General features: G+C 44.4%; 1 protein-coding gene across 3 annotated transcripts in view; it reads left to right on the top strand.

Annotated features, from left to right (window-relative positions):
* The window catches only part of exd3 (exonuclease 3'-5' domain containing 3), a 64,080-nt gene extending 41,014 nt beyond the window's left edge, over positions 1 to 23,066 (top strand). For all 3 annotated transcript variants that reach the window (XM_021622662.2, XM_036936935.1, XM_036936934.1), the window contains 2 exons: positions 22,054 to 22,120; positions 22,253 to 23,066. In XM_021622662.2, the coding sequence (XP_021478337.1) occupies positions 22,054 to 22,120; positions 22,253 to 22,635 (450 nt within the window). In that variant the 3' untranslated portion in view covers positions 22,636 to 23,066. The remainder of the gene's footprint in view (positions 1 to 22,053; positions 22,121 to 22,252) is intronic.
* The last annotated feature ends 577 nt before the right edge of the window (positions 23,067 to 23,643 follow it).

The raw sequence follows: 23,643 nt of genomic DNA on the forward strand, positions 1-23,643 counted from the left end.
TAGATTCACAAGCTTGATGTAGTTATTGCATGCTAGGAATATGGGACCAAGAAATAAATGTTTGGTAAGTTACATTTTTCCAAATACTTCAAAGTGGGATACTAGATCTATACAGTGCATTCATTAGAAAATGGTTAATCAGGTGTATGAAAATACCCTCAAATATAAGTTTATATTATTTTTAGTTGAGGTGTAGAGGTGTCTGTGTGCTCCTGTAGACGTGTTTAGTCTCCTTGACTCAATGTTATTGATGCATCTCAACTGGTTGTGTCTAGTACTTTTACACTAGTTACGACCAATAAACTTTGATTTGATTTGACTGTGTTGGGTCTCCTGGTCTGTGTTGGGTCTCCTGGTCTGAGTTGGGTCTCCTGGTCTGAGTTGGGTCTCCTGGTCTGTGTTGGGTCTCCTGGTCTGTGTTGGGTCTCCTGGTCTGTGTTGGGTCTCCTGGTCTGTGTTGGGTCTCCTGGTCTGTGTTGGGTCTCCTGGTCTGTGTTGGGTCTCCTGGTCTGTGTTGGGTCTCCTGGTCTGTGTTGGGTCTCCTGGTCTGAGTTGGGTCTCCTGGTCTGTGTTGGGTCTCCTGGTCTGTGTTGGGTCTCCTGGTCTGTGTTGGGTCTCCTGGTCTTGTCCCCAGTGTTCTGGTCTCTCGCTGCTTGGTCTCTGGTAATATAGCTTGTGTAAACATAACATGACAGGCATTTAAAGAAATTGCTCTCAGGTCATAGTGTAAGAGGGACATTAAGAAGAGATGTGGATTCCTCATACACACACGCACACACTCTCACACAGAGACACCCACACACACTCACACAGAGACACCCACACACACACACTGTGCAGGGGAATGTTAACTGTGTAAGCAGCACCAGGGTTTAGACTCACGCTGATCCCTGAGACCCCCAGCACTAGTGCTGAGCGATTAATCAAGAGTCCACGCAGATCCCTGAGACCCCCAGCACTAGTGCTGAGTCATTAACCGATAGTCCACGCTGATCCCTGAAGAGAACCCAGCACTAGTGCTGAGTGATTAACCGAGAGTCCACGCTGATCCCTGAGACCCCCAGCACTAGTGCTGAGTGATTAACCGAGAGTCCACGCTGATCCCTGAGACCCCCAGCACTAGTGCTGAGTGATTAACCGAGAGTCCACGCTGATCCCTGAGACCCCCAGCACTAGTGCTGAGTGATTAACCGAGAGTCCACGCTGATCCCTGAGTCCCCCAGCACTAGTGCTGAGTGATTAACCGAGAGTCCACGCTGATCCCTGAGACCCCCAGCACTAGTGCTGAGTGATTAACCGAGAGTCCACGCTGATCCCTGAGACCCCCAGCACTAGTGCTGAGTGATTAACCGAGAGTCCACGCTGATCCCTGAGTCCCCCAGCACTAGTGCTGAGTGATTAACCGAGAGTCCACGCTGATCCCTGAGACCCCCAGCACTAGTGCTGAGTGATTAACCGAGAGTCCACGCTGATCCCTGAGACCCCCAGCACTAGTGCTGAGTGATTAACCAAAAGGACCAAAAAAGCCGATACTGTCACGTTCTGACCTTTATTTCCTTTGTTTTGTCATTATTTAGTATGGTCAGGGCGTGAGTTGGGGTGGGCAGTCTATGTTTGTTTTCCTATGATTTGGGGATTTCTATGTTTCGGCCTAGTATGGTTCTCAATCAGAGGCAGGTGTCATTAGTTGTCTCTGATTGAGAACCATACTTAGGTAGCCTGGGTTTCACTGTGTGTTTGTGGGTGTTTGTTTCCGTGTCTGTGTTTTTTCACCACAGGGTACTGTTGGGTTTCGTTCATTCCACGTTTATTGTTTTTTGTATTCAGTTGTTCATGTGTACTATTACTTATTAAAAGAACCATGGACACTTACCACGCCGCATATTGGTCCTCCGATCCTTTTCGCCTCTCCTCTTCGGAAGAAGAGGAGGAAATCCCTTACAGATACCGATTAATCGGCCAATATTTACTTATTTATTTGTAATAATGACAATTACAACGATACTGAATGAACACTTATTTTAACTTAATATAATACATCAATAAAATCAATTTAGCCTCAAGTAAATAATGAAACATGTTCAATTTGGTTTAAATAATGCAAAAACAAAGTGTTGGAGAAGAAAGTAAAAGTGCAATATGTGCTATGTAAGAAAGCTAATGTTTTAGTTCCTTGCTCAGAACATGAGAATATATGAAAGTTGGTGGTTCCTTTTAACATGAAACTTCAATATTCCAAGGTAAGAGGTTTTAGGTTGTAGTTAATATTGTATTTATAGGACTATTTCTCTCTATACCATTTGTATTTCATATACCTTTGACTATTGAATGTTCTTATAGGCACTATAGTACTGCCAGTGTAACAGTATAGCTTCCGTCCCCCTCCTCGCCCCTACCTGGGCTCGAACGAGGAACATAACGACAACAGCCACCATCAAAGCAGCGTTACCCATGCAGAGCAAGGGTAACAACTACTAGAAGGCTCAGAGCGAGTGACGTTTGAAACAGTATTAGCGCGCGCTAACTAGCTAGCCATTTCACTTCGGTTACACCAGCCTCATCTCGGGAGTTGATAGGCTTGAAGTCATAAACAGCGCAATGCTTGACACACAACAAAGAGCTGCTGGCAAAACGCACGAAAGTGCTGTTTGAATGAATGTTTACATGCCTGCTTCTGCCTACCACATCTCAGTCAGATACTTAAATACTTGTATGCTTGTATGCTCAGTCAGATTATATGCAACGCAGGACACACTAGATAATATGTAGTAATATCATCAACCATGTGTAATTAACTAGTGATTATGATTGATTGTTTTTTATAAGATAAGTTTAATGCTAACTAGCAACTTACCTTGGCTTACTGCATTCGCGTAACAGGCAGTCTCCTTGTGGAGTGCAACGAGAGAGAGCCAGGTCGTTATTGCGTTGGACTAGTTAACTTTAAGGTTGCAAGATTGGATCCCGCGAGCTGACAAGATGAAAATCTGTCTTTCTGCCCCTGAACGAGGCAGTTAACCCACCGTTCCTAGGCCGTCATTGAAAATAAGAATGTATTCTTAACTGACTTGCCTAGTTAAATAAAGGTGTAAAAAAATACATTTAAAAATCGGCAAATCTGCGCCCAAAAATACCGATTTCCGATTGTTATGAAAACTTGAAATCGGCCCTAATTAATCGGTCAACCTCTAATATACACAACTGAAATATAATTTATTAAAGTAATGTGAATAACTGATGGTTGCTAAGCAGTAATGGACAGTCACTACCATCATGGGACTTGTATTAATTGTTTTATTCTGTGTTGTTACAGTATTCAAACCAAATCATGCATAATGCATTTAATGTTTGAAAAAAATACGGAAACCGAAATCGAAAATATATTTTTAATTTTTATTTGATTCATATTTTTGTTGTACTTTTTACCCCTTTTTCTCCCCAATTCCGTGATATCCATTTGGTAGTTACAGTCTTGTCCCATCGCTGCAACTCCCCTACGGACTCGGGAGAGGTCGGGAGCTATGCGTCCTCCGAAAAACGACCCTGACAAGCCGCACTGCTTCTTGACACACTGCTCGCTTAACAAGGAAGCCAGCCACACCAATGTGTTGGAGGAAACACCGTACAGCTGGAAACGGCAGAGTGCTAGAGTGTGATGGGACAAGGAAATCCCGGCCAGGCAAACCCTCCACTAACCTGGACAACACTTGGCCAATTGTGCGCCGCCTCATGGGTCTCCCAGTCACAGCCGGCTGTAACACAGCCTGGGATCGAACTTCGGGCTGTTGTGATGCCTTTGACCACTGCGCATCTCGGGACGCTGAAATCGAAAATCTTCATTTATTTTGTAGTAATTGAACCGGAACCTAACCGGCCTCAAAAAGCAATAATCGCTCAGCAATACTCAGCACAAACCCAGTGTGTGTGTGTCAGAATGATGTGTGTTTTTGACGTATTGCTGGTTGACGTTTGGCTATGTGCTGTCTTGTGTCATCCATCACTGTGATGTATTGTTGGTGTGTGTGTGTTTTACGTGTGAGCATGCTCATGTGTGTGTGCGTGTACGTGTGTGTGTTGAGAATGGAGGTCAGCCTGATCCTGGCAGCGTTTCCCCTCTCCTCTATCCAGCCTGCTATGCTGCCTGCGTGATGTTATCAGGGTTGGGAGTCTGTTTGCTTTGGGAGTGCTGGGCAGTCCGGGGTGGAAACGAGACACCCCCAGGGGACAGCCGAGGTAGAGGGCCCAGGAAGTTAAAGACTTTGGCCTGGGAAAGGGCTGCTGGGGCTGGGAGGCTGGGAGAGGGAGAGACCCGGACCAGTACTGAAAGACAGAGTGGATAAAAATGGAATGGAAAAATAGCTAGCTAGCCCCGGTTGGGTTGAGATGATGATGCGCTACTTACGTCTGTCTACCTTCCCTCCCCTCCTTTCCTCAAGACAAAAGCAATTTTCTCACAGGAACAGGAAATGTAGGCTGCGCCAGCAGTTTAACTCTTGTGGTGAAAGAAGAACAGAAAGAGGGTTCACCTTTTTATGTAACCTTTATTTAACCAGGTTAGACTAATTAGGGTTAACTTAAGTGCCTTGCTCAAGGGCACAGAGATGTTTCACCTAGTCGGCTCAGGGATTCGAACCAGATACCTTTCGGTTACTGGCCCAACTCTCTTAACTGCTAGGCTACCTGCCGCCAGGTAGGTTGAGGGGTGGGTGAGGGCGTATAGAGGGGTGGGTGAGGGGTGTGGCAGTGCCAGTATAGGAAGTCTAAATATGGTAATTTGAAAGACGGTTTTATCCAAAGTGACTTACAGAACTGTCTTGTTCAGTATGGCCCATACATCAATCCAACCCACAATCTGATGCTGTGACACCATGCTCTCGAACCCACAAAATGTGATGTTATTATAACATTATCAGAAGCTTATGCATAGACAACAGGCTGCGTTGAGACAATGACTTATCAATGGCCCAAGCCCAGCTCAGTTAATACCTACCATTGTGTTGCTGTAATCATATGCCTATATCATATGCCTTTGAACCAGAGTAATACTGTTTGGACTGAGGGGGTGGGCCCTAGTAGGAAGTCCACTGTGTGCAGTTCACCCTGCACTACTAAAAATAACCTGAGCATGTCTTCCTCTGCTAAGCTTTCCAGTAAAGCACGAAAAATAATCAAGCATCCCAGAAAAGTGTTTAAAAAAGCCCACGTTAACATATGTAGCTTTAGAAACAAGGTTCATAAAATCAATAATTTGCTCGTAACAGATTACATTCATGTTCTGACAATCTCTGAAAATCACTTAGACAGTACCTTTGATGATACAGTGGTAGCAATACATGGTTTAAGAAATACAGAAATGCCAAAGGTGGAGGTGTTGCTGCTTATATTCAGAACCACATTCCTATAAGCTTAGAGATGATCTACTGTTAAATACTGTTGAAGTAATATGGCTACAGGTTCATCTGCCTCACCTAAAGCCCATTCTGGTGGGAAACTGCTATAGACCACTAAGTGCTAACAGTCAGTGTCTGGATAATGTATGAAATGCTTGATAATGTATGTGATATCAATGGAGAGGTATACTTTCTGGGTGATTTTAAATATTGACTGGCTTTCATCAGGCTGCCCACTCGAGAAAGCTTCAAACTCTAACTAGTGCCTGCAACCTGGTTCAGGTTATCAGTCAACCTACCAGGATATTTACAAACAGCACAGGAGTGAAATCATCAACATGTATTGATCATGTCTTTACTAATGCTGCAGAAATCTGTTTGAAAGCAGTATCCAAATCCATCGAATGTAGGGATCACAATATATTGGCAAACCTAATACAAATTGAGAAATCATGTGACTAAACTGAATAAAAAGAAGAAACTACACTATGAAACAAAGATAAATGAAATAGCGAATGATAGTAAAAAGCTTTGGAGGACCTTAAAATTATTATTATTATTTTTTTTTTGTTGCCCTTTTTCTCCCCAATGTCGTGGTATCCAATTGTTTAGTAGCTACTATCTTGTCTCATCGCTACAACTCCCGTACGGGCTCGGGAGAGACGAAGGTTGAAAGTCATGCATCCTCCGATACACAACCCAACCAAGCCGCACTGCTTCTTAACACAGCGCCATCCAACCCGGAAGCCAGCCGCACCAATGTGTCGGAGGATTCACCGTGCACCTGGCAACCTTGGTTAGCGTGAGACAAGGATTTCCCTACCGGCCAAACCCTCCCTAACCCGGGCGACGCTAGGCCAATTGTGCGTCGCCCCACGGACCTCCCGGTAGCGGCCGGTTACGACAGAGCCTGGGCGGGAACCCAGAGTCTCTGGTGGCACAGCTGGCGCTGCAGTACAGCGCCCTTAACCACTGCGCCACCCAGGAGACCCTAAAATAAAATTTTGGGCAAAAAGGCAAACTCTACTCCATTTATTCAATCAGATGGCTCATTCATCACAAAACCCACGGAAATGGCCAACTACTTTAATGATTTTTTCATTGCCAAGATTCACAAACTTAGGCATGACATGCCAGCAACAAATGCTGACACTACACATCCAAGTATATCTGACCAAATTGTGAATGACAAGCATTGTAAGTTTGAATTCCGTAAAGGAAGTGTGGAAGAGGTAAAAAAAAAATGATTGTTGCCCATCAACAAAATGACAAGCCACTGGGGTCTGACAACTTGAATGGAAAATTACTGAGGATAATAGCAGACGATATTGCCACTCCACCCCTAAATTTAAGCCTACTAGAAAGTCTGTGCTCTCAGGCCTGGAGTGAACCAAAAGTTATTCCCCTACCTAAGAATAGTAAAGCCCCCTTAACTGGCTCAAATAGCCGACCAATCAGCCTGTTACCAACCCTTAGTGAACGTTTTGAAAAAATTATGTTTGACCAGATACAATGCTATTTTACAGTAAACAAATTGACAACAGATTTTCAGCATGCTTATAGGGAAGGACATTCAACAAGCACAGCACTTACACAAATGACTGACTGGCTGAGAGAAATTTATGATAAAAAGATTGTGGGGGCTCTTGTGTTAGACTTCAGTGTGGCTTTTGACATTATCGATCCTAGTCTGTTGCTGGAAAAACTTGTGTTATGGCTTTGCACCCCCTGCTATGTTGCGGATAAAGAGTTACCTATCTAACAGAACACAGAAGGTGTTCTTTAATGGAAGCCTCTCCAACAAAATCCAGGTAGAATCAGGAATTCCCCAGGGCAGCTGTCTAGGCCCCTTACTTTTTTGCAATCTTTAGTAGTGACATGCCACTGGCTTTGAGTAAAGCCAGTGTGTCTATGTATGCGGATGACTCAACACTATACACGTCAGCTACCACACCGAATGAAATGACAGCAACACTTAACAAAGAGCTGCAGTTAGTTTCAGAAGAGGTGGCAAGGAATAATTAGTCATAAATATTTTAAAAACTAAAAGCATTGTAGTTGGAACAAATCATTCACTAAACCTATTGGAGTAACCCTGGATTGTAAACTGTCATGGTCAAAGCATATTGATACAATAGTAGCTAGGATGGTGATACGTCTGTCTATAATAAAGTGCTACTCTGCATTCTTAACATCACTATCAACAAGGCAGGTCCTACAGGCCCTAGTTTTGTCGCACCAGGACTACTGTTCTGTCATGTGGTCTGGTGCCACACTTAGGAAAATTGCAATTGGTTCAGAACAGGCCAACATGGCTGGCCCTTGGATGTACACATAGAGCTAACATCAATAATATGCATGTCAATCTTTCCTGGCTCAAAGTGGAGGAGAGATTGACTTCATCACTACTTGTATTTGTGAGAGGTATTGGCATGTTGAATGCACTGAGCTGTCTGTTTAAATTACAGGCATTACTCGGACACCCATGCATACCCCACAAGACATGCCACCAGAGGTCTCTTCACAGTCCCCAAGTCCAGAACAGACTATGGGAGGCACACAGTACTACATAGAGCCATGACTACATGGAACTCTATTCCACATCTTGTAACTCATGCCAGCAGTAAAATTAGATTAAAAAAACAGATAAAAATACACCTTATGGAACATCGGGGACTGTTAAGCAACACAAACAAAGACACATGCATACAAACACACAATGACTTACACATTATACACATGTATTTTGTGTTATAGATATGTGGTAGTAGAGTAGAGGCCTGAGGGAACACACTTAATGTTGTGAAATCTGTTATGAATGTATTGTGATGTTTTTAAAATGTATAACTGCCTTAATTTTCCTGGACCACATAATAAATACAAATGAACTCAGGAAAAAAATTAACATCCCCTTTTCAGGATAATTTGTCAAAATCCAAATAACTTCACAGATCTTTATTGTAAAGGGTTTAACTTCTTAAGGTATAGGGGGCAGCATTTTCACTTTTGGATAAATAGCGTGCCCAATTTCAACTTCCTGCTACTCATGCCAAGAATATAAGATATGCATATTATTCGTAGATTTGGATAGAAAACACTCTGAAGTTTCTAAAACTGTTTGAATCATGTCTGTGAGTATAACATAACTTATGTAGCAGGCAAAACCCCAAGGACTAACCGTTCAGAAATAAAAAAAATTGAGGTCTCTGTCTGTTCAGTGGGTTCTCGTTGGGAAACGATATTTCTTAGGAACTTGTTTTCAGTTCCTACCGCTTCCACTGGATGTCACCAGTCTTTGGAATTTGGGGTTATTCCTTTGTGAAATGAAGAAGTACGGCCATCTAGGAACTGCGTAACACTGTTGAGTTGCGCAAGACTTGAAAAGTAGCTTGGTTTGTTGTCTTCCTGTATTGAACACAGATAGACCCGTCTTCAATTTGATTGATTATTAACGTTTAAAAATAACTAAAGTTGTATTACAAAAGTAGTTTGAAATGTTTTGGCAAAGTTTACAGGCAACTTTTGAAATATTTTGTAGTGACGTTGCGCAATTTGGAAGCTGTTTTTTGGAGATGCCGTGACGCCTCTTGCACTGAGATGCAGTGCCTTAGACCGCCTCGCCACTCGGGTGCCCTCATTTCTAATGAGGTAGGACAGTGCCAGACCAGGTCTCTCGGCCGTCCACCGCTTCCCAGAGCCAGTGTGTCTGTGTGTGATCACCACGGTGACAAAGATTCAACTGATTCCAATCAAAGCAGCAGCTCCATTGATGTGAGAGATTACACGCTGTCTGTTGGGGCCAAGATGAGGGTTCCAGGTGATTGGACACCCGTGTACCTGTCCATCTAGATAAGCCCCTCCCCCCCTGGATGGATTCCTTTCTTTCTGTTCTCTTCCCGTCCTTTTCCTCCGTCAGCCTCTGTCTATTTTTGTGAACTTGTGGCCGGTTCCCACAGTGTGGTTCCCATGGTTATCAGCATGGAGATAGCGAGCGAAGGGAGTCAGGGGGGGGGGGGTTGACAGAGAGCGGGAGACAGCAGTGCTGCACTGACTGCTTTGAGAGCGAGCATAGTGGGCTCAGCTCTGTCACTGGAGGGAGAGAGGGTGGGGGGGCAAGCTGGTGTGCAGTTCATGAATATCAGTGTAGTGCAGGCTGCTGGAGAGGGGAGGGGTGCTCTGCCTCTGAGATAGAGGGCTGAGGTGGGGTAGGATGGAGCAAGGCGGAATAGAAGGGGGAGGGAGAGCTGTTTAGGGGGCGAAGGGGCACTGAAAAAGGGACAGATTCAGTTCCCACACTTATAATTACTGTGTCACAGGAGACTGAAAGGGACTGCCGCTGGCCCTGGGGAATTTAGCCGGGGGGAGGGAGGAGAGTGACACAGGAACTCTCTGCTCTTTCTATTGACTTTACCTCATTGCTTTCACACCAGTAGAGGTGACCCCCCCACACACTCCTTTCCATACCACCCCAACTCCTTCACCTCCCCCTCCTCTCTTCTCCTTCTTAACCTCCCCCACCTCTCTTCTCCTTCTTAACCTCCCTGTCCTCTCTACTTCTTCTTAACCTCACCCTCCTCTCTTCTCCTTCTTAACCTCCCCCTCTTCTCCTTCTTAACCTCCCCCTCCTCTCTTCTCCTTTTTAACCTCCCCCTCTCTTCTCCTTCTTAACCTCCCCCTCCTCTCTTCTCCTTCTTAACCTCCCCCTCCTCTCTTCTCCTTCTTAACCTCCCCCTCCTCTCTTCTCCTTCTTAACCCCCCCTCCTCTCTTCTCCTTCTTAACCCCCCTCTCTTCTCCTTCTTAACCTCCTCCTCCTCTCTTCTCCTTCTTCACCTCCCCCTCTCTTCTCCTTCTTAACCTCCCCCTCTCTTCTCCTTCTTAACCTCCCCCTCTCTTCTCCTTCTTAACCACCCCCTCCTCTCTTCTCCTTCTTCACCTCCTCCTCTCTTCTCCTTCTTAACCTCCCCCTCTCTTCTCCTTCTTAACCTCCCCCTCTCTTCTCCTTCTTAACCTCCCCCTCTCTTCTCCTTCTTAACCTCCCCCTCTCTTCTCCTTCTTAACCCCCCTCTCTTCTCCTTCTTAACCTCCTCCTCCTCTCTTCTCCTTCTTCACCTCCCCCTCTCTTCTCCTTCTTAACCTCCCCCTCTCTTCTCCTTCTTAACCTCCCCCTCTCTTCTCCTTCTTAACCACCCCCTCCTCTCTTCTCCTTCTTCACCTCCTCCTCTCTTCTCCTTCTTCACCTCCTCCTCTCTTCTCCTTCTTAACCTCCCCCTCTCTTCTCCTTCTTAACCTCCCCCTCTCTTCTCCTTCTTAACCTCCCCCTCTCTTCTCCTTCTTAACCTCCCCCTCTCTTCTCCTTCTTAACCTCCCCCTCTCTTCTCCTTCTTAACCTCCCCCTCTCTTCTCCTTCTTCACCTCACCCTCTTCTCCTTCTTAACCTCCCCCTCTCTTCTCCTTCTTAACCTCACCCACGTCTCCTTCTTAACCTCACCCTCTTCTCCTTCTTAACCTCCCCCTCCTCTCTTCTCCTTCTTCACCTCCCCCTCCTCTCTTCTCCTTCTTCACCTCCCCCTCCTTTCTTCTTCTCCTTAACCTCCTCCCCTCTCTTCCTTCTTACCCTCCTTCTCCTCTCTCCTCCCCTCTTCTCCTTCTTAACCACCTCCTCCTCTCTCCTTCTTAACCTCCCCCTCCTCTCTCCTTCTTAACCTTCTCCTCCCCCTTTCCTCCTTCTTAACCTTCTCCTCCCCCTCTCCTCCTTCTAAACCTCTCCCTCCCCTCTCTCCTCCTTCCTAACCCCCTCCTCCCCCTCCTCTCTCCTCCTTAACCTTCTCCTCCCCCACTTCCCTCTTCTAAACTCCTCCTCCCCTCCTCTCTCCTCCCTCTTAACCTCTCCTCCTCCTTAACCTCCCACTCCTCTTTCCTCCTTCTTAACCTCCTCTCCCTCCTTTTTCCTCCTTCTTAACCACCACCTCCGCCCCCATTCTCCTCTTTTAATGGTGCTTTTGTTCACTGTCTTGTCCTGCTTCTTTTTTGAAACCCGTCTCTTTCTCTCTCCCCATCTCTTCCTCCGCTGCGTTCGACCTCCTCAGGCCGCTGCATCTCTTATTGACACTGGCGCTCTGAGGGAGAGCTTTGATGTCCCTCTGCGCGCTCTCTCACACACACTCTCCATCAACTCAATCCTACTTCTATCTAGGTAGTTTCAGCCATAATTGTGTGAGACAGTAAAAAAATTGTACCTGAGGAGGCGTAAGATCAAAGTGTAGAAATTCACTTCTCCTTCCCCGTCCCACAGCTTCCTCATCTTTCTCCTGCACCTCACCCTAGTCTCCCAACCCTGGCAAGGTCCTTGTCCCACCACCCCACACACCCTTCCCAGTCCCATCCCACAGCTTTCTCAGGGAGAGGCTCCTGCAGGGCAGAGCAGCAGCCACTGTCAATATTTACAGTTGATTATGAATCACGTAACATTACAATGTCATCCCGTGCATGCTTGTGTGTGCTTGTATCAGAACAAAGGTGTGAAATATGCGGCCGCGGTAGCGGGGTTGCGCAACGGAATCTGGTGGCGCTCCCATGACGGAGCCGTCAGACAGAAGCTTGGGAAGAGACAAGACAGAATGTTGACTTTGAGTGAGTGGGCGGGTGCACTCACTAACCGTTGTTTTGGAACAGTTATGATCTGATTGTCTGCCGTAGGGAATCCTGTCCGCCGTTCATTCCATTTATATCTGCAACATTGTTCTTATCTCTCAATAAACCCGTGGGAGTGCCGATTTAGGATCAGTTTCGTGTCTTAGTTCATATTGAATAAGATTACGTGTACGGGGGGGGGGGGGGGGATGATCCTAGATCAGCACTTATCCTCTGAGATGCTTTATAAATACGGGCCCTGGTCTCTGAATTCTCAGTATATTTTATGAGATATGACTAGTGGTTCTATTGAACCTGATCATTACAGCACTATATGTGTTGCTAATAAAAACACAATGTTAGCACAGTAATAACACTGCCATAACACAGTTAGGGCTGGCACACACAAGGTGTTGTTGTGAACAAGTATTTTGGTTCCCTTGGCAACGCCCACCACAATGCAGCAGCAGCACACATAGAAATATAATGAATAGAAGGGTCTTGGAACCTCTAACCCTAACAATTAGCTTGGTAAACTCCTGGGTATTGTAGAATGTTCATTCAAATGATGTTAACTGATGTGGCTCATGCAATGGAATGTATTTATTTTGTAATGCCAGTTGAGTTGAATCAACAAATTACAGAACATATTGATGGGTACACTTCCTACTTTTACCTCCTGCTTTTCTCCTATCGGTACACTCCCAATGGCCGCCGGTCCCCCCCCCCCATTATGCCATCATTGACTTGAATGGGGATACCCATTCTATTCATTCAATTTCTATGGCAGCTCATGCGGGCAAGCGGAGGGCTATTCCAACGGTTATTACGGAGACTGCAGTCATTTGGTTGGACAATTACCGTCATCCAAAACTCCATGAAAATGGAATGTAGTATTCTAGGCTCCAGTTACAACATGTTTCAATCTATAGCTACTACTTGTCCCTTAATCTATATTCCAAAAACGGTCAGCAACACTCACAGACTAGCTGTTGAATACATTTTTTTGGGGGGGGGGGGTGGTTAGCTGTTTTCAAAACTCATTACCCCAATCGCATTGTCCATGGACCTTTTCAACATGTTGGTTGCCTGAGCTGTTTTGAGTTAGTAAGCCTCACCTATCTGGCCTGGTAGAGAGAGAGAGAGGTGAAAGGGAAAATAGAATGACCTCATAGGGCCAGGGAACAGTATTTGTGACTATCTAATGCTGAGACTACACTGAGGGCTAGGAGGGCAACAATCAATGGGGGTTTCTGTGCATGTGTGGAGCCCCTGGCTGTTCCCAAGCCACTACCAAACAAAGCCACTACCGGCCGGGATCCTGGGGCTAAGCCAAGGACATAAAGACTCCTCTTAATCAATTGCTCTGTTGCCTGGCCCTCTTTTTGCACTCAAACCTAAAGTACCCTTTTGAGCTCCAAGGCAAAAGAAAGAATGGGATTCTTCCTGATGAATCATGAATTTCTGTTTTTCTGACATTAACCTCCACTGATATAAAATTGGAGCTGACCCATCTCTAGACAAACTCCTGTTGTCCTGATTACATTCCTGCCAAGAAAATAACTAGAGATGGCCGAAACCAACAGTGAGCACAACCCAACATTATCTAGGCTACATAACCCAACACTATTAACATAACACAACATTATCTAGACTCCATAACCCAACACTATTAACATTAAACAACAATATCGCAATTCACAAAGTTGGAGGAAAACGGAAAGGAAAAAGCATGTTTGAAAAACCCCAGAAACTTGCACCGGCATCAAAAGTCAGCAGAACCCAACATTATCTAGGATACTGTGCCTTCGGAAAGTATTCAGACCCCTTGACTTTTCCCACATTTTGTTGTGTGACAGATTTATTCTAAAATGGAATAAATAAGTAAATAAATCTCAGCAATCTACACACAATACCCCATAATGACACAGCCCAATTATTATTATTATTATTATTTTTTTTTTACATTTTAGCAAACAGAAATACCGTATTTACATAAGTATTCAGACCCCTTCCTATGAGACTTGAAATTGAGCTCAGGTGCATCCTCTTTTCATTGATCATACTTGATGTCCACCTGTGGTAAATTCAATTGATTGGACATGATTCGGAAAGGCACACAACTGTCTATATAAGGTCCCACAGTTGACAGTGCATGTCAGAGCAAAAACCAAGCCATGAGGTCGAAGGAATTGTCCGTAGAGCTCCGAGACAGGACTGTGTCAAGGCACAGATCTGGAGAAGGGTACCAAACAATGTCTGCAGCATTGAAGGTCCCCAAGAACACAGTGGCTTCCATTCTTAAATGGAAGAAGTTTGGAACCACCAAAGCTATCCCTAGAGCTTGCCGCCGAGCCAAACTGAGCAATCGGAGGAGAAGGGCCTTGGTCAGGGAGGTGACCAAGAACCCGATGGTCACTCTGACAGAGCTCCAGAGTTCCTCTGTGGAGATGGGAGAAACTTCCAGAAGGGCAATCATCTCTGCAGCACCAATCGGGCCTTTATGGTCCACTTGGAGTTTGCCAAAAGTCCACTTGGAGTTTGCCAAAAGGCACCTAAAGACTATCAGACCATGAGAAACAAGATTATCTGGTCTGATGAAACCAAGATTGAACTCTTTGGCCTGAATGTCAAGCGTCACGTCTGGAGAAAACCTGGCACCATCCCTACGATGAAGCATGGTGGTGGCAGTATCATGCTGTGGGGGTGTTTTTCAGCGGCAAGGATTGGGAGACTAGTCAGGCAAAGATGAACGGAGCAAAGTACAGAGAGATCCTTGATGAAAACCTGCTCCAGAACACTCAGGGCTTCAAATTGGGGCGAAGCTTCACCTTCCAAAAGGACAACAACCCTAAGCACACAGCCAAGACAACGCAGGAGTGGCTTCGGGAAAAGTCTCTGAATGTCCTCGGACTTGAACCTGATCGAACATCTCTGGATAGACCTGAAAATAGCTGTGCAGCAACGCACCCCAACCAACCTGTCAGAGCTTGAGAGGATCTGCAGAGAAGATTGGGAGAAACTCCCCAAATTCAGGTGTGCCAAGCTTGTAGAATCATACCCAAAGACGACTCGATGCTGTAATCACTGCCAAAGGTGCTTCAACAAAGTACTGAGTAAAGGGTCTGAATACTTATGTAAATATGATATTTCTGTTTTTTATTTGTAATAAATTTGCAACAGTTTCTATAAACCTTTTTTTAATTATTATTATGGGGTAGTGTGTGTAGATGGAGGAGAGAAAAATAATGTAATCCATTTTAGAATAAGCCTGTAACGTAACAAAATGTGGAAAAAGTCAAGGGGTCTGAACATTCCGAAGGCACTATAAAAAATGTATTTAACTAGGAAAGTCATTTAAGAACAAATTCTTATTTTCATTGTCGGCCTAGAAACAGTGGGTTAACTGCCTTGTTCAGGGGCAGAATGACAGATTTTGTACCTTGTCAGCTCGGGGATCCGATCTTGCAACCTTTCGGGTTACTAGTCCGATGCTCTAACCACTAGGCTACCTGCCGCGTACATAACCTAACATTATCAACATAACCCAACATTGTCTAGACTGCATAACCCAATATAACCCAACATTATCAACATAACCCGACATTGTCTAGACTGCATAACCCAACATTATCAACATAACCCGACATTATCTGACTTCACAAAGCTGTATGTTGGTGGAAACACAAATGGAAAAACATGCCTGGCTGCTGACCTGTCTGTGACATTAGCCGGAGTTAGACTGTAGATAATAGATATTCAGTCAGGACAGGACCCTAGCTGTTCCACTTTCAGGGTTCATCACAGGTCAGACCTACTCATTAACCCAGATGCACTAATCAAAGAGCTGCAGGGTCTCTGTGATGTGAAAGTGGGGAGTTCAAACTCAATGAGTTTTCTACTGCAGAGCAGCTAAATGCACACATTACCCCCTTAAACAAGTCATTTCCATAGTTGTAACTGGGAAAGTCAACAACAACAAAAAAACACTTTTTGATGGTTTGAAAGGTTTTGTTTATGTGCCATCATATCAGTTCATGTATACATACAGAACCAGTCAAAGGTTTGGACACACCTACTCATTCAAGGGTTTTTCTTAATTTGTACTTTTTTCTACATTGTAGACGAATAGTGAAGACATCAAAACAATTAAATAACACATATGGAATCATGTAGTAACCAAAAAAGTGTTGAACAATCAAAATAATATATTTTAGTTTCTTCAAAGTAACCACCCTTTGCCTTCATGACGGCTTTGTACACGCTTGGCATTCTCTCAACCAGCTTCATGAGGTAGTCACCTGGAATACATTTCGATTAACAAGTGTGCCTTGTTAAAAGTAAATTTGTGGAATTTCTTACTTTTTCATGCGTTTGAGCCAATCAGTTGTGCTGTGATCAAGGTAGGGGTGTGCAAAGCTGTCATCAAGGCAAAGGGTGGCTACTTTGAATAATCTCAGATATAAAATATATTTTGAGTTGTTTAGCACTTGTTTGGTTAATACATGATTCCATATGTGTTATTCCATAGTTTTGATGTCTTCACTATTATTCTACAATGTGGAAAATAGTAAAGAAATAAAGAAAAACCCTGGAATGAGAAGGTATGCCCAGTTGATTTGTATGTCATGTACTCAACAATCCACATGTGTGAGCACTGACTGCACCGCATCTACTTTGGTTCATTTAATCATTTTAAGCACCGACGATATGGTTTGGTTTGTACCCACTTGTATTTATTTTAGTTTCAATGAAATAAACAGATAATGTGCTTTTTATTTTGCATCTGTATCAATGTGTTGGCCATCGTTCCTAGCATACCAACTACCACATAGCAGAGAGGTCAGGTAACTACTAGTGGAGAGAGAGGCTGGTCCTGGAGAATCTCTCGCCTGCTCTCGTTCTCTGTCTCCAACACCCCTCCCCCCCAGTTCCCATGCTGTTACTCCTCCCTCCCTAGCTGATCTTTACCTGAATCACTCCACTCTCCTCTCGCTGCAGTTTGAATCAAATCACTAACAGTCCATTCGCTAGCGGCCCGGGTCACTAGCGCTTCATTGGCTAGCGGACCGGGTCACTAGTGCTCCATTGGCTAGCGGCCGGCTCGCCATTGGCTAGCGGCCCGGGTCACTAGCTCTCCATTGGCTAGCGGCTCGTGTCACTAACACTCCATTGGCTAGCGGCTGGCTCACTCGCTCTCCATTGGCTATCGGCACTGGGTTGTGTGATCCAGTCGGCCAGTCCTGCCTCCTGTGTGCGGTCCAGGATTTTCCCATGGGAGCGGCATGAGGAGAGGAGAGCAGGACTGTGTGTCAGTCGAAGAAAAGTCTCTCTCCCACCACCTCCCACCTTTCCTCTCCCTCTTCACTCGCTAGCCCTCTGCCTTTCTCCTCTCTAGCCTTTTCTCCACCACCTCTCCTTTCACACACAGTATCACATTCTTAATACCCTTATTGTCACAACAACGAACATTCTCTTTGTCCCCAAAAAGTGTGAGATACCCAGACTTGTAAGAAGAGTATAGAGAGCTGGGTTACAAGTGTATCTTAGCAACACTCGTGAAACATTTGACACATTTGTTGTGTTTATGTGTGGACAACATGTATGTATTTTTTAAGTACCATTTTATGGTAGTGTGTGATGAGGATGGTGTCTATTTGTGTCAGAACGGTGTGTGGACAGTGTGTATTTGTGTCAGAACTGTGTGTGTGTGTGGACTGTGTGTGTGGGAGGACGGTGTGTTTGTGTCTGTGTGTTGTGTCTGTGTAACAAACGTGGATGGAAGGAATGGAAACAGCACATGGATAAGCTGGGAGAGTTACGGGAGCAGGTTGTGACTTGCTCAACCATGGGAAACTTTGAGCTGAGTAAATAGTGACTGTTTTCCTGGCTGAAATGCTGGTGTGTGTGTGTGAGTGAGTGAGAGATCAGCCAAGGTAGAATACTGAGGGCGTGAGAGCGATGTCTCCATTCAGAAGTTAACACCTGTGTCACTCCCACACCTCAATGGACTACACTGCAGTCTCTACACTGACATCGCTTATATCCCTTTTCCCACCAACTGTTTTCCTACTTTTCTTTATATCTGAAAGGTATTGTCAGTATCAAAGCAGAAACTTTTATTTCCTCCAAATGACTAGTAATTTCAGGAAAGTTCTGACTACGGCTTAGTATGAAAAGTAGCCGTAATGCTGAGGCTGCATTGACACGGACTACACTCTTAATCTCTTGATGTTTGCTAGGCAGCGCCTGTTACTACTATCTTCCTGGCAGTTCTAAACTTTGCAAGGCATGGTTTTCTCAAACACAACTAGATGGATCCATGAAGAATTACTGTGGGAATGAATAGCACTGAATGACGAAAATATTGGAACAAAGTAGGCTAATGTATCCACATCACCAACAAACTATCGTGGTAGTGAAGATGGCACGATAATGCCTATGCCCCCTCAGAAGACTGAAAAGATTTGTCATTGGTCCTCAGATCCTCAAAAAGTTCAACAGCTGCACCATCGAGAGCAACTGGTTGCATCACCGCCTGGTATGGCAACTGCTCGGCATCCGACCACAAGGCGCTACAGAGGGTAGTGCGTACGGCCCAGTACATCACTGGGGCAGAGCTCCCTGCCATCCGGGACCTCTATACCAGGCGGTGTCAGAGGAAGGCCCTAAAGTCACAGACTGTTCTCTCTTCTACCACACAGCAAGCAGTACTGGAACGCCAAATCAATGTCCTAAAGGCTTCTTAACAGCTTCTACCCTCAAGCCATGAGACTGCTAAACAGTTAATCAGATGGCCACCCAGACTATTTACATTGACCCCTTTTTTACACTGCTGCTTCTCTATAAATAGTCAGTAATAACTCAACCTACATGTACATATGACCTCAATTACCTCAACTAACCTGTACCCACGCACATTGACTCTATACCGGTACCCACTGTATATAGCCCCGTTATTGTTATTTTATTGTAACTTTTTTTAAACTTTAGTTTATTTAGCAGATATTTTCTTACTCTGCATTGTTGGTTTAGGACTTGTAAGTAAGCACTTCACTAAGGTTGTATTCGGCGCATGTGCCAAATACATTTTTTATTGGATTTAATGCAATTGAATGAATGTATCAAATTGTTGCTTACTGAAACTCCCAGTCATCCAATCGTTGTAATACAATAGCCTATCCGCGTGTGGTCAACTAGACTATCACCGTTTTGATTGGGTCAGCGCTGCTTTGAGACCAGCGTTGGGACTCTTGATAAATCAATGTCAGATCTTTGTTTTCACTGAATCTCCATTTGGATATTGGGTAGACTACAATTAGGCTGTAGACATGTTAGCTAAGTTGAGCTGAATGCTGCTCATTATCATCTTGTCTGGTTGACTCATTTATTAGTAGTGATCAGAACATTTTGCCAGGATGTTATGTAGTTTAACAAGGGGATTATTTGGCTCTTCAGTCGTTTAGTAGCCAAGGCTTACTCCCGATCAAAATCCTGTGACTTCACTGACTTGTCTTATAATCAATCAATGTGATTTTCTTTCACTAAATCTGTCTGTATAGGCTATTTGGTTCATCTGTTTCTGGCTGGGCAAATAAGTGAAGCCGGTATGGCAAAACTATTAATTTGCTCATCTATCACTGATCATAAACATTTAGCATGCAACAATGTAGCCTAAAATCAAAAGTAGGCCTTTCATTTTGATCGATCTCATGTAGGCAACTCTAAAAGCCAGAGGTTGTGAAATATGAGCACGAGACATGCTTTTGAAAATAAAGATGGCTATTATTTTCTATCGGTGTCATGATGAAGATCAGACCCTCTGTCTGCTCCCTAACATAGTGGAGTGAGGGTAGGAAAGAGATTACACATGGGTAAAAACAACATGGGCTTGGGCTCGATTTCAAAATATCATTTTTTTATTTTTTTTGAGTTTCCACACGTTTTTGAGTTTCCACACGTTCCTGTGATACAAGTTGTATAGGAAGAATTTATTGTATTTTTATTCTGTTATATTCCACTATAGTTTTACTATAATGTACACTGAGTATTCCTAACATCAGGAATACTAATATTGAGTTGCACCCCCCCATTTTGCCCTCAGAAGAGCCTCAATTCGTTGTAGAACCGACTCTACAAAGCGTTCCACATGGATGCTGGCCCATGTTGACTCCAATGCTTCCCACAGTTGTGTCAAGTTGGCTGGATGTCCTTTGGGTGGTGGACCATTCTTGATACACACAGGAAACTGTTGGAGCGTGAAAAACCCAGCACCGTTGCAGTTCTTGACACAATCAAACCGGTGTGACTGGCACCTACTACCATACCCCGTTCAAAGGCACTTAAATCGACCGATTTTTACCTTGTCAGCTCGGGGATTCTATCTAGCAACCTTTTGGTTACAGGCCCAGTGCTCTAACCACTAGGCTACCTGCCGCTCCGGTATAAGGCACTTCATCTCAGTGCTCTAGATGGGGTCACTACAGACCCTGGTTCGATCCCGGGCTGTATCACAACCGGCCGTGATTGGGAGTCCCATAGGGTGGCGCACATTTGGTCCAGCGTCGTCCGAGTTAGGGTTTGGCTGGGGTAGGCAGTCATTGTAAATACTAATTATTTCTTAACTGACTTGCTTAGTTAAATAAAGGCTAAATAAATAGACCGCTGTGCCACCTGGGAGCCCATCATATCATTTACACACGTTATACACATCATTATACATGTTATTAAGGTGTTGTCCACAGAGGACAGGAACTGAGCTGGCTGGTATTCATTAGGCACCAAGCCGGGGAGGGAATACCTGAACTTTTGCAATGAGAAACGGTCATTTTCATTTTCGTTGCTCCACTTTCCCCTAATGAATACAACCCTGTTTTCACTCTACTGACTGTCTGTTGATTTACAGCCCCCTTCTTTACGTGGTGTTGTTGTACAGGGGTGGAGTTCAGGTGTATGTACAGGGCGTTTAGCACCAGTGTGCTGCCAGGGGGGTTGGAGACAGGAGAACTAGAGAACACAAAAGCACCAAGGACGTGTGAATTCTACCCAGGCGTCAACGCTGTCTCCACAGTTCCTCTCCATCCCCTGGGTGGGGGGTGAGGTGTGTGTTGTGTGTGTGTGAGAGAATGGGCTGTGGGGTAGACACTGGTTGACTCTCGTCTGCTGTCTGGTGTGTGGGTGCTGCGGAAATGCCTGATGGTCTTCACAACATCACACAAAATGCCTTACCTTGGAGAGGAAGGTTTACACAGGCTCTCTTTTTGGCTAGCAGATGTTTTTATTCAAAGTGACTTACAGTTGACACAGCTACATTTATTCAGTACATGTGGTGTTGCCAGCTCCATGCTTCATTCATGTCTCTTGTGAATACCATGCCGATGTAATACAGTAGATAAATATGGACTTTTCTTTCTGTATTTCAAGGTGTGTTGGATGGCTGGGCGTGTAATGTCGTCCGCATGCCTCCGATCCGAAACCGTTTGGAACAGTTCTTGCATTATATTGTGACTAAATTGTATGACGTTTTATTTAGTTTTGGTGTTCGTTAAGGGTTTGTGCTGTACCAAACAGCTTAGTTAGATGTCAAATTGCGCGACCTATTTTTATATTTAACCTTTATTTAACTAGGCAGGTTAGTTAAGAACAAATTCTTATTTACAATGATGGCCTAGGAACAGTGTGTTAACTGCCTTGTTCAGGGGCAGAATGACACATTTTTACCTTGTCAGCTCGGGGATTCGATCTAGCAACCTTTCCGTTACTGGCACAAAGCTCTAACCACTAGGCTACCTGCCGACTAAGATCTCTGCAAAAACGTCACAATTAATGACAGATTTCTTGAGCTGTCTTACATTCATTCTGACTTTTGAGGAAGTGTACATCGGCTACGGAGTCTCAAAATGGACAAACTATTGAAGCTAAGATCTTTTAAGGGAGTATGATCGAAACACTCATTGGGTTCTCGGCTAGGCGTCAGCCGAACCGAAGCATGCGGAAGCCTTAACAGTGACCAGGATCTTTATGTATTTCAAGGTGTGTAACAGTGACCAGTACCTGAAGATGCCTAGAGAAAACATGACACGCCTGCTGAAGGAGAGAGGTACGTTCCCTGTCCCTTCCTCAGACACCTTTTGGTTTCAAAGGTGAGACATTTAATTTAGAAAAGTAAATGAATGGAGTTCCTGCGGGACAAATATTTTCTATTCAGTGAGTTTTCTATTCCTCTCTGCAGGGTTTCTACAACAACAGCAGCAGGCTCCTGTTCCACCAGAGGGTGAAACCTGGGACGACCCCCCTTCCCCGGCCCCATTCCTGGCCCCAGGGGCCCCCAGGTACTCACCTCATTGTCGCTGGGCCCCTCTGTCAGACCTGGACTCCTCCACCCTCACCTTCCCTAGGGGAGCGGTGTTACAGCTGCACACCGTGCCCCCCGGCCTGCTACCCAGGATACCCTTCTTCTTTATCTGCACCGGCTGTGGCAAGATCTTCTGGGAGGGCTCCCACTTCAGCAGGGTCTTGTCACAGTTTCAGGAAGTGTTGTGTATCACTGAGGATACTGAAGATACTCTGAGTTTTTCAACCCAACAGGACCGACCCCTAACCTCTGACCGCTAATCTCTGTCCATCTTGCAGGGATCAAAATGGCCGCTGACTGAATTAGGCCTACTGTACTGATTACTGTCTTCACACACCTATTTTGGTGCTTTTCCATTTCGTCAAACTTTATCTTCCTAGTTTACTACGTCCCGTTCTACAGACTGTTATGTTATTACAATGGAATTAACACAAATTTGACCTTCAAATGTCCTTCCGTTTTGAAGCCATATGTTATTATGAGTTGAAAGACTGGTTTGTCTTTTTATGTGGGAATTGATCTGGTTATGACTGCGGTCTACTGTCTGGGAGTATATGTTTTATGAAGACACAGTACCAGTCAAAAGTTTAGACACATCTACTCATTCAAGGTTTTTTTTTTTTCTACATTGTAGAATAATAGTGAAGACATCAAAACTATGAAATAACACATATGGAATCATGTAGTAACCATAAAAGTGTTAAACAAATAAAAATATATTTTAGATTTAAACCCTTATAACCCTCAAAGTAGCCATCCTTTGTCTTGATAACAGCTTTGCACAGTTTTGGTATTCTCTCAACCAGCTTCATGAGGAATGCTTTTCCAACAGTCTTGAAGGAGTTCCCACATGCTGAGCACTTGTTGGCTGCTTTTCCTTCACTCTGCGGTCCAACTTATCCCAAACCATCTCAATTGGGTTGAGGTCGGGTGATTGTGGAGGCCAGGTCATCTGATGAAGCACTCCCATCACTCTCCTTGGTTACTACATGATTCCATATGTGTTATTTCAATCGTTTTGATGTCTTCTATTATTCTACATTGTAGAAAATAGTTTTAAAAAATTAAGAAAAACCCTGGAATGGTGTTCTAAAACTTAACTGGTGCGGTATATGTTCTTCATCTTAAACTCGGTTTGATTTTAACTACTTTTCCATAAGTGACAAGGGGCTTCATACTATTCTATATTCTGTGAATCCTGTATTTTATTGTTGATTATGAAATAAGTTGTTTTATAAAAAGGTAACTCTCGTTATCACTGATGGCGT

This window comes from Oncorhynchus mykiss, chromosome 12, assembly GCF_013265735.2.
Source record: "Oncorhynchus mykiss isolate Arlee chromosome 12, USDA_OmykA_1.1, whole genome shotgun sequence".
NCBI lineage: Eukaryota > Metazoa > Chordata > Actinopteri > Salmoniformes > Salmonidae > Oncorhynchus > Oncorhynchus mykiss.